An 11,829-nucleotide genomic window follows, 5' to 3' on the forward strand; every position below is an offset into this window, starting at 1 on the left:
CAACTCTACAATGGTCCCACAGACACATAGCTTTAGTAATCTGACAGGGACAACTCTACAATGGTCCCACAGGCACATAGCTTTAGTAATCTGACAGGGACAACTCTACAATGGTCCCCCAGGCACATAGCTTTAGTAATCTGACAGGGACAACTCTACAATGGTCTCACAGTCACATAGCTTTAGTAATCTGACAGGGACAACTCTGCAATGGTCCAAAAGGCACATAGCTTTAGTAATCTGACAAGGACAACTCTGCAATCTCACAAGAACACAGCAACAATTGACTAACAAGCACAAAGCAACAGTGGTCTGCCAAACACAAAGCGACAATTGTCTGAGAATTAGACAAACACGATGGTCTGACCATAGACAGACACACACAAATGTCTCACAAGCACACAACCAACATGGACTTACAAGTGCGCCAAAATGATCTAACCATTACACAGCCAAAATGGTCTGACAAACACTCGGCAACAATCGTGTCACAAACAAACAGTCGCAATAGAATAGCAAACACACAGCCACGATAAATGATAACACACAGCCACAATAAATGATAACACACAGCCACAATAGATGATAACACACAGCCACGATCGTATCACAAGTACACAGATGCAACAGTCTGACAAATACACAGCCACTATGATCTGACAAAGACACAGCCACCATGATCTGACAAAGACACAGCCACAATAGTTTGACAAAGACACAGCCACAATAGTCTAACAAAGACAGTCACAATAGTTTTACAAACACACAGCCAACATGGTCAGACAAACACACAGCCAACATTGTCAGACAAGCACACAGCCACCATAGTTTAACAAGCACACAGCCACACTAATTTTACAAACACACAGCAACAATAGTTTTACAAACACACAACCACCATGGTCTGACAAGCACACAGCCACCATAGTCAGACAAGCACACAGCCACAATAGTTTCACAAACAATTAACCGTAATAGCGTGACAAACAGAACGCCAAATTTATCTGACAATTACACAGTCACAATAGCCTGACAAACGAGACAAACGAATGATTATGTCCTCATTTGAATAACATTATGGCGTATTGCTGGGAACAATTGACTTACCGTCTGGCGACATAGGCTATGATACATATGGAAAAAACCAAAGCCATTCCGGAAGCCACCCCGATAGCCAGGTACATTACTAAAACACACAGAGCCGCATTATCTTTATTTCGATTAGGTATCAACAATGCGATAAATGTTAGATTTCTTAAATCATTTAAAAAAAGACGACACACAAATATTAATTGCAGCTTTAAAATTTGGTAACAGAAGGATGACATTTAAATTTTTAAATACTATATAGCATAATATGTATCAATTATTGACTTTTGTTGAGGTGAATTTGTGGTTATATTAACCCGATAAAGGGTCATTATAACCACATATTCACCAAAATAAAATCCTTTATTGTTATATTAGATACATAAATTGATGTATTATCATTAAACTAAATAGAACGTATGAATATTGTAATTGTAAGGATAAAAGTACTGTACTTGATAGAGAGAATGGTAACATCACACGGGGAAAACAATATTGGGGAGAAATACATGCATGTAAGTATCATGTTAATAATACTTATATGCGGCACTTTTTTAACAAGGAAACAACAACAGTTACAGTTTAAACAAGTTTTATCTCGACAAAGGCACTATACTTGCCAGTTTTGTACATCTCTTCCCTGGCTTCCACGTCGGGGTAGCTAGTTGTGGTATTTTCCCCCTGGCCTTTGACGCCGACAGAAGGGTCGTCATTCTGGTCAAAAGGAGGATCTTTGACCGGTGAGTGATGCTCCGTATCTGTGCAACCAACAAATAGTGCTGTTTTGAACTACTATGTGACGTCATAGTTTCAGTCTGAAGAATCTCCTTTAAAGAACTGAAGACTTTTTCTTTTTATAATGTGTATTATTTCTTCGTCCGTAAGGATCATTTTCTGCTTTTATAATGTATATATATATATATTGTACATCATATGTGTAGAACCCCGCTAAGAAAACAACAGCAGGGTTTCCTAATAGGATAGTTATATTTTAACAGTATGTCCTGATGAATGTTTGATAGGTCATGGTAACAGAACTAGCACCGACATGACGTTCTGAACTTCTCCATACCTTTAACATTTCATTTAGGCCTCAAATTCAGATGATTGAAACTGTTGTGCCGATATACATAATTGGACGAATGTAATATCACGATGTGCATGTATAATTTACTAGCCTAATAACGTCATTATCAAAACTTTGAAAACACTATTTGTAAACTTTTCCAGATAAACAAATATCAGTAATTTATAGCTTGTTTTGGCTAAACAATACCATATGTATCCTTTTGCGTCAGACGGTTGAACTATGACTTACCGTAAATTGACTTTCATAATTTTCTTACGTTTCTTAAATATTGATTAGCTTTTTATCGGGGTTAAACTGCAGCGTATCAGCTTCCGCATAAGGAATACGGAAACACGTTTTTAGAAAAACAAGTTTCGTTTGAAAACATCTGCATTAAAATTAATTTCCTCCATAAAGATTATCTCAGACATGAGTTATATAATCAGTTCGATGCACTTCACTTAAACAGAAATAGCCAAAAAGACACCCACAGAATTGGCATATGAAAGGCCTCCTGTTGTCACACGAGTCTCCAGCCAGTTTGAGGTCTCCTTTCTTTTGTAGTACCACACAGGTGTCGCTCGTGCATTTGTCATACCGGTTGGCATGGAAATATGTGGTGGGAATGGTTATTCCTGAAGTGCAATACATATGAGTGTGTGTGATCGGTCCAGATTTGAGGAGGGAAAATATTTGATGTAAAAAGCCAGAACAAACACCAGGAAGAGCTGCTGGATAACCTAACTACTCGGTAGTGAAACGGACGTAAAACCACTCAAACAAACAAACCAGGAAGCGGATATGTTAGTTTGTACATTGAAATAAAACTATAATGAGGAATGTGACAACACAGTATTCATCTTAATAAGATAGAACTTAAAAGCATTCGATTCGACATCGCTAACCAGTAAATTATAAAACAATATCCATTTTCTTTATCAGAAACATTTTTATAGAGAAGCATTATATGAATACGACGTTTTTTCTCTCTTGTTGGATGGTTTGATACCACAAACTCAACTAATCATATAATATAAAACAGATTTACCATTTGTCCATTTCCAGCTTTCTTGCTTACTAAGACCGACCCAGAACTGCCCAGGTGGAATTGAAATGATGTCATCACTTTCATGCATATGTGTGACGTCAACTGTTGCAATTGTGCCGTTGTTTAGGTGACAATGGTCTACAGCATCCTCCCAAGTAGCGGGTTTGGTGGAGGGCCGAACACAGGATGGGTATACGCCGCATATGTGATGGTCATCTGGGCACAGATAGAACAATCAAGCATGCTCAATACTGACAAACACAAACGTAAACGAACCTTCTATGAACATAACAACTAAAATAATTATACAGGATCTGCTATGTAAACAACTGGAAAGTCAATACACTTACCGTATCTGCACAGAAAGCGCCTGATCATGTGACAATGTGATGCGTGCCAACTCCATGGTTTATCCTCGTAGGGTCTGTTTATATATACACATCCTCGGGCTGAAAGTGGCTCGCCCTCCCCCCAAAGCACCGCACGTGGGTCTACAAATTACAAGAAGTGGATGTTTCCTCAAGACTTACTCATCTTCCACACACTCTTTGGATCGCCCCACTAGCCCACCTCATCTAGCAACGGGATGTCCATGGATTATCCAGTAAAACTCATTCTCTAACCAATGGATACCTCGTATGGTTCTCTGCAAGACTACCAGTAGAAGTATTTTTCAATGGAAAACACACAAACCTTTACCTATCTGGCTTTCATTTAGCTGCTTTATCTCGTAGAAAATACTAGTACTCGCCAGATGTCTTCATAAATAAAAGGATAATCCGTGAATTATCCCTAAGGATCTAACAGATACTCTCTGCATCCCTTACAACAATTACATCAGATGCATTCGCTTGATAGAGTGATACTGCTTGGATAACCCTAAAACGATTTGCTTTTTAGGATGTTTTTTTCTCGGAACTCCCTAAAACTTACTCATCTGATAGTGCTACTTCGTGGAGTATCCAACGAAATTTACTCATTTGGTAGCGGGATACTTCGTGGATGTCCATACAAAACTTACACATCTGGGAAAATGATACTCCGTGGATGCCTCCACGAAACATACTCATCTGGTAGAGGGATACACGTGTACCTCGTGGATACCCCTACAAAACTTACTCATCTGGTAAAGGGATACTCCGTGGATGCCTCCACACCTGTCGCCGTCTCGTCCAGGACACGTGATGTCACAGTAGTCGTCAACGGTCACCGTGATGTTCCGCAATCGCCACTCACAGATACAGTACCAGCTCTGATATGGACATAGCATTATATAATTATTTTATAACAAGTATGAAACAAGTTTTCCAACAGAAATTAATTGCTTTTATGGCCTGGATGGAAGTAAGATAATGCTCTCAATAGGGAACTACACAAGAGTGCCCGGAGAAAACCGACGTGGTCGGACAGGTGTATCAATACCTTTTCACTTCCAATCAAGGAATCAAACCACGAACGGCAAGTGCGTTATCAACCGAGTCACTCGAATACCCAATCGCCTTATATTTAGATCAAGACATTCTAAACACAAGTACATGTCATGTACATATGTAACCTATATATTCTAGTATATATTCGTTATGGCAGAGCTGTACAGCAGCGAAAGGCACCAAGAGGCGGTCTTCTTGTGATTGTTAAATTTGTGTGTGTATATATAAACACGAGGTTTTAAATACAAATCATACTTATAGTTGTATACTCACCTTAAGGGCAATAGATCCCTTCCATTTACATTTTCTGAAACAACCCTCTGCATTATTGTTATGCATGCGCAATCCACCCATGATAAATTCAGGTTTAACGCAGCCTCTGTATGCGATCAGTTTGGATAATGGAGTGATCAAACCAGCTGGAAATCATAAAGTCAATGTACATAGTATACCATAGCGATTATATCAGCAATGTGTCTCGGTACATAGTATATCATAGCCATTATATCAGCAATGTGTCTTGGTACATAGTATATCATAGCCATTCTATCAGCAATGTGTCTCGGTACATAGTATACCATAGCGATTCTATCAGCAATGTGTCTCGGTACATAGTATATCATAGCCATTATATCAGCAATGTGTCTCGGTACATAGTATATCATAGCCATTCTATCAGCAATGTGTCTCGGTACATAGTATACCATAGCGATTCTATCAGCAATGTGTCTCGGTACATAGTATATCATAGCCATTATATCAGCAATGTGTCTCGGTACATAGTATATCATAGCCATTCTATCAGCAATGTGTCTCGGTACATAGTATACCATAGCGATTCTATCAGCAATGTGTCTCGGTACATAGTATATCATAGCCATTATATCAGCAATGTGTCTCGGTACATAGTATATCATAGCCATTCTATCAGCAATGTGTCTCGGTACATAGTATACCATAGCGATTCTATCAGCAATGTGTCTCGGTACATAGTATACCATAGCCATTATATCAGCAATGTGTCTCGGTACATAGTATATCATAGCCATTCTATCAGCAATGTGTCTCGGTACATAGTATACCATAGCGATTCTATCAGCAATGTGTCTCGGTACATAGTATACCATAGCCATTCTATGAGCAATGTGTTTCGGTACATAGTATACCATAGCGATTCTATCAGCAATGTGCCTCGATACATGTATACCATAGCCATTCTATCAGCAATGTGTCTCGGTACATAGTATACCTTAGCCATTCTATCAGCAATGTGTCTCGGTACATAATATACCATAGCCATTCTATCAGCAATGTGTCTCGGTACATAGCATACCATAGCCATTCTATCAGCAATGTGTCTCGGCACATAGTATATCATAGCGATGCTATCAGCAATGTGTCTCGGTTCATAGTATACCATAGCCATTCTATCAGCAATGTGTCTCGGCACATAGTATATCATAGCGATGCTATCAGCAATGTGTCTCGGGTCATAGTATACCATAGCCATTCTATCAGCAATGTGTCTCGGTACATAGTATACCATAGCTATTCTATCAGCAATGTGTCTCGGTACATAGTATATCATAACGATGCTATCAGCAATGTGTCTCGGTTCATAGTATACCATAGCCATTCTATCAGCAATGTGTCTCGGTACATAATATACCATAGCCATTCTATCAGCAATGTGTCTCGGTACATAATATATCATAGCCATTCTATCAGCAATGTGTCTCGGTACATAGTATACCATAGCCATTATATCAGCAATGTATCTCGGTACATAGTATACCATAGCCATTCTATCAGCAATGTGTCTCGGTACATAGTATATCATAGCGATGCTATCAGCAATGTGTCTCGGTTCATAGTATACCATAGCCATTCTATCAGCAATGTGTCTCGGTATATAGTATACCATAGCGATTCTATCAGCAATAAGTCTCGGTACATAATATACCATAGCCATTCTATCAGCAATATGTCTCGGTACAAAGTATACCATAGTCATTCTATCAGCAATGTTTTTCGGTACATAGTATACCATAGCTATTCTATCAGCAATGTGTCTCGGTACAAAGTATACCATAGCCATTCTATCAGCAATGTTTTTCGGTACATAGTATACCATAGCAATTCTATCAGCAATGTGTCTCGGTACATAGTATTCCATAGCGATTATATCAGCAATGTGTCTCGGTACAAGCAATGTGTCTCGGTACATAGAATACCATAGCGATTCTATCAGCAATGTGTCTCGGTACATAGTATTCCATAGCGATTATATCAGCAATGTGTCTCGGTACATAGTATACCATAGCAATTCTATCAGCAATGTGTCTCGGTACATAGTATTCCATAGCGATTATATCAGCAATGTGTCTCGGTACATAGTATACCATAGCGATTTTATCAGCAATGTGTCTCGGAACATAATATACCATAGCCATTCTATCAGCAATGTGTCTCGGTACATAATATACCATAGCCATTCTATCAGCAATGTGTCTCGGTACAAAGTATACCATAGTCATTCTATCAGCAATGTTTTTCGGTACATAGTATACCATAGCTATTCTATCAGCAATGTGTCTCGGTACATAGTATACCATAGCCATTATATCAGCAATGTATCTCGGTACATAGTATACCATAGCCATTCTATCAGCAATGTGACTCGGTACAAAGTATACCATAGCCATTCTATCAGCAATGTGTCTCGGTACAAAGTATACCATAGCCATTCTATCAGCAATGTTTTTCGGTACATAGTATACCATAGCAATTCTATCAGCAATGTGTCTCGGTACATAGTATTCCATAGCGATTATATCAGCAATGTGTCTCGGTACATAGTATATCATAGCCATTATATCAGCAATGTGTCTCGGTACATAGTATATCATATCCATTCTATCAGCAATGTGTCTCGGTACATAGTATTCCATAGCGATTATATCAGCAATGTGTCTCGGTACAAGCAATGTGTCTCGGTACATAGTATACCATAGCCATTCTATCAGCAATGTGTCTCGAAATTATCAATATCATCTCAATATTTTTAATTAGACATAATACAACCTACAAAACATCTCTTCTTGAATTTGACTAGAGACATCATGACGTGTACCACATCTGGTAAATGAAACGACTAACGAAGTATTGGAGCACTTATAGTTTATCTCCACTTACTTATCAGACAATGTACTTTGTTGTTATATTAACAATGCGTTATATTTTGAGTGTGTTGCTTTACTTCGTATCTTAGAAAAAACATTATTTGTATCTAGGACCTAAATCGAACCTGTTTTACTTTCGATTTCAAATATGTAGTAGTTGCATTGACTATTAACCCTATTCACCACTGTATATCATAATGGACTCATATCAATGCATGCTGGAGTCTATTCAAGTTACATAGGACTGAAATGGTTAATGGCGCTTCTTTGGATGCCGTTTAAATGGCGATGCATTTATGTCATGATCATGATAGTTAGATATTTTACGGGATATTAACATAAACTAAAAACGTGTAAAGCATTTGTACCTAAACATGTTATTTAAATGATATTTAATTTTAGATTCCACACATTTCTATATTTTAATAATAAGGTGAGAGAAACCTATGATTATAGGAAGTTTTAGAATATACCTACATTTCACTTACTAAGAGTTCGACCGATGCATACATTACTGCAACTAATATATTAAAATTGTAGCACCACGTTGTCCATAATATACAAGTCTTACCTTGGTGTCGTTGCTGGTCGTACCAATCCCATCCATCATCTTGTCCTTTACCAGCGACCCACGCTTTGAGGTCAGGAGTGGACTCGAGAGCGTGCGCGAGGTAGCGACCCGGACTGGAATAAAAGTCGGTGACCACACCCAAGTCCCCACCCTGTGCTTCACAGAATTTCCTAGCCTCCGACCACGTCCGGGATTCTTTTACTAGCTTGTAAGACCTTCTGGTCGTCCCTGGTATGAGGTAAATTTTAAATGATCAATTATGTTTTATCAAAAGTAAGCCAAAGACATCAAGGTAATTTAAAGTAAAACGTCTTCTTACAATTGCAAATTGTATCTAACAGAGACAGACACACCGTTTTTAGACGAGAGCCTGTATCACTCAACTCATATGAAATTGTATTGGGTATGTTTAAACACACTTCACTGAAGTGATCTTAAAAGCTAGAATGCACTTGATAGCCCCTCAAGAACACTAGCTGCAGTTGTACAAGGCATAATATTGTTAACAAGATATTTGTACTTTAAATCGTTGTGCTTTTTCAATTAGTCAATTAGTTGCTAAACAGCCTAGCAACGGTATTTAAAGTCATATCGGGCTTACTTTTATCAATGGCAGATCCATTTTTCAGTCATAAAGGATGACTTCTTCAATTTAATTTTGTAACACATTGATATTTTTGTTATACTGTACAGGTAAATGAGACTCAATAGTAGATCATTAAATATAATATTGACACACCAACTGTATATGGGCATTAATGTCCTGTCCCATGTTGGATTTTATGGTTTCATAGTAAATCAGCTACAATCAACCGGTTTTAACCCATTTTATGTACTCCATAAGTACAGGAAGGGGGTGTGATATTTATATGGTCTGTGGTGGACGTTGCGAAAATATATGGTATGAGTTGCTGCAGTGAGATTCGTTGATAACATGAATGAGTCAATCACCATGCTTCAAATGACAATTTGTGATTAAGGGTCTATGCAACTTCGAATACCTGGATGACTCAACATTTCATTGGTTTCCTTCAGCTGGAGACTAATAGGGTTAACTGTTGAGAGCAACGTTCTTCAAACCATTATGACCTTAACAAAGAAGTTGTTGGAATATTTAAATTATCTAACCCCTGTAATGTGAAAAGTATGCCTAGGAAATATATTGTGACAAATTTGACGTCGCTTTCATTTTATTTTGATTTTGTTTCAAATGTTTCAAATATGATATTATCCCAGACTATATAAGGGAGTGCTAGGTTCATAGCCCCAAGTTCACTCTCCTAAACTTGATAAGTCAATAATTTCCCAATTACAATTAAATTTGATAAAGCAAGTCATTCTCAACATTTGAATAAACTTGATAGCCATTCTCCCAAACAATCTAAAAGCATATAGTATCAATAATCTACACCATACGGTCTAAACAGTTGACGCTGGGCGGCCGGACTAACCATCGCTGATGTGAGCACATCAATATCAGGAAGCTTATCATAAATGTTACAAATATTATAAGCTTAATGAAATCAAGATTATCACTCCATTAGTCGATAGATTAAGTTTTGTTAAAACCGATTGCTAAACACCATGTCTATGTCCAAACTGCTTATTTTTTTAATTACATAGTTCCTCTTTTATCAGTGAATTAATGGTTTGTAAAACTCACACTCCAAACATTACATATCGACGGCGAATCCAGCATCAATCTCAGCATCTGTTAGCTACTATGTCAGCCTCTTCTACATTCCTTCACCCTTACATTTACATTCAACATGACCAACAATGAAATGTTTCACTTAGCTGGTATAGCCAAAGTCACGATTTTAATTTCCCGCTCATGACCTTTCCCTTTCTTGATATATATAGCTTAGCTTTTCAAAACTACTGTGTTTCCATGTAGCAATAAATTCCGTGTTCAAAGGCTTGCTCCTAATATCACGGTTTCATGTGATACAGTGTAGATGCCCAAGGAGAGTGACACATGCATCACAGGCTTCGAGTAATAAAGGCTGATGAATATGATAACCATGTTAATGGCTAACGTCATACATTTCGTAATTATCATTAAGCTATTCACTATAACCTTATACTTTGTTGAAGCATCCTATTTCTCACTATGAGTACGTGACGATACTTGGATTTGACCTAGATTTGCATGACCGGTGTCGTCAATAAAGAAGAAAACGTTTGCCTACCGGAACACCTTATCTTATTATGCTAGGGTTATGTTTATTCTTATTTACTCATATCCCGCAAATATGCATTATTTACACTTTTGTTTTTATATTTGAACAATTTAATTATTATTTTTACAATTTATAAACTCAAAATGAAATATATCTGTCATCTGACAGTTAAATTCTTTATTATGTGAAAAATAAAACAAAAGTAAATTCAAACTCGCTATGTAAGCATTTTTACGGGTATAAAGTAATACACAATCTAACAGTTCAAAACGTTCCTAGACAGATCTCCCTTTCGTTGACTCGTTTTCTACAGTGGCCCCGTGTGACTTTGTGCTACACTATTATAGGACGCGCATACATACATTCATAATACCAATGCTACATCCAAATGCGTCATCTTAAGGTTTATTATTCCCCCATTGGATCAACTTTATTGTTTTTCTGTAACAATATTAAGTTTTGCTTTTGTTGCAAGCAACAACAGTCTTATATACACAATTAAAATATTCATTCTGTTAAAACCAATTATGTGTATTTTATTACAACCATATTTACTGTCTGACCATATTTCGTTTTTGATAGCAAAGCAAACTTATCTTTTTACAAAATAACTCCTCAAATAATTCATACATAATGTATCTTTTCGTTATCAAGTTATGTAAATTTAACATTAAAAACACATTTGCTCTGTACTACAATCAATGTTTCCGTTATGGATCAATCATGACCTAATTGGACCTGGCAAGATTTGACATTTTCATACATAATTCGCTCACATCAATTGAAAATAAATATGAATATAATGTCTTTTATAAGAAAAGATCGATTACTTACCTAATACTTCTATAGCTACAACAAGTTGAATAAGAAAGACGTTGGTCACAATCAATAAAGCATCCATATCGCAGTGTGTGAAAAGAGTTTGGCTTAAAACGGACGTACAGTGTCGGGGTCTGTTTGTAATGAGGGGAAATGTCCTCTTGTACGAGTCCATAGCCAGACCAATTAGGGCAGAAATACGACAACGTATTACTGTAACCTCTCTGTAATCGTAGCATACTGTGAACAGAGATGAAAGGCCGAAATAACGGAAATATATAAGAGGGAAAAAAGGAAAAGAATGAAGGAAGCAAAAGGACAGAAGGAAAGAAAGACGAAAAGGAGGAAGGGAGGAAGAGAAAGGAATGAGAAGGAAGGAGGGAATGCGGGAAAGAAGGAAGGAATAAAAACTGGGATAGAAGATATGGTGTGAGGGGG

The 11,829-nt window shown here is 37.4% G+C and overlaps 1 protein-coding gene across 1 annotated transcript in view; it reads right to left on the reverse strand.

Annotated features, from left to right (window-relative positions):
• Positions 1–11,517, reverse strand: part of LOC110456235 — a 15,418-nt gene extending 3,901 nt beyond the window's left edge. The window contains exons 1-9 of the mRNA XM_021506840.1: positions 11,407–11,517; positions 8,390–8,617; positions 4,910–5,055; positions 4,326–4,458; positions 3,557–3,697; positions 3,207–3,422; positions 2,650–2,793; positions 1,710–1,847; positions 1,108–1,186 (exon numbers count right to left, since the gene is read on the reverse strand). Coding sequence (XP_021362515.1) covers positions 1,108–1,186; positions 1,710–1,847; positions 2,650–2,793; positions 3,207–3,422; positions 3,557–3,697; positions 4,326–4,458; positions 4,910–5,055; positions 8,390–8,617; positions 11,407–11,473 — 1,292 coding nt within the window. The 5' untranslated portion in view covers positions 11,474–11,517. The remainder of the gene's footprint in view (positions 1–1,107; positions 1,187–1,709; positions 1,848–2,649; positions 2,794–3,206; positions 3,423–3,556; positions 3,698–4,325; positions 4,459–4,909; positions 5,056–8,389; positions 8,618–11,406) is intronic.
• Between the last annotated feature and the right edge of the window lie 312 nt (positions 11,518–11,829).

Source organism: Mizuhopecten yessoensis, unplaced genomic scaffold (assembly GCF_002113885.1).
Source record: "Mizuhopecten yessoensis strain PY_sf001 unplaced genomic scaffold, ASM211388v2 scaffold8573, whole genome shotgun sequence".
NCBI lineage: Eukaryota > Metazoa > Mollusca > Bivalvia > Pectinida > Pectinidae > Mizuhopecten > Mizuhopecten yessoensis.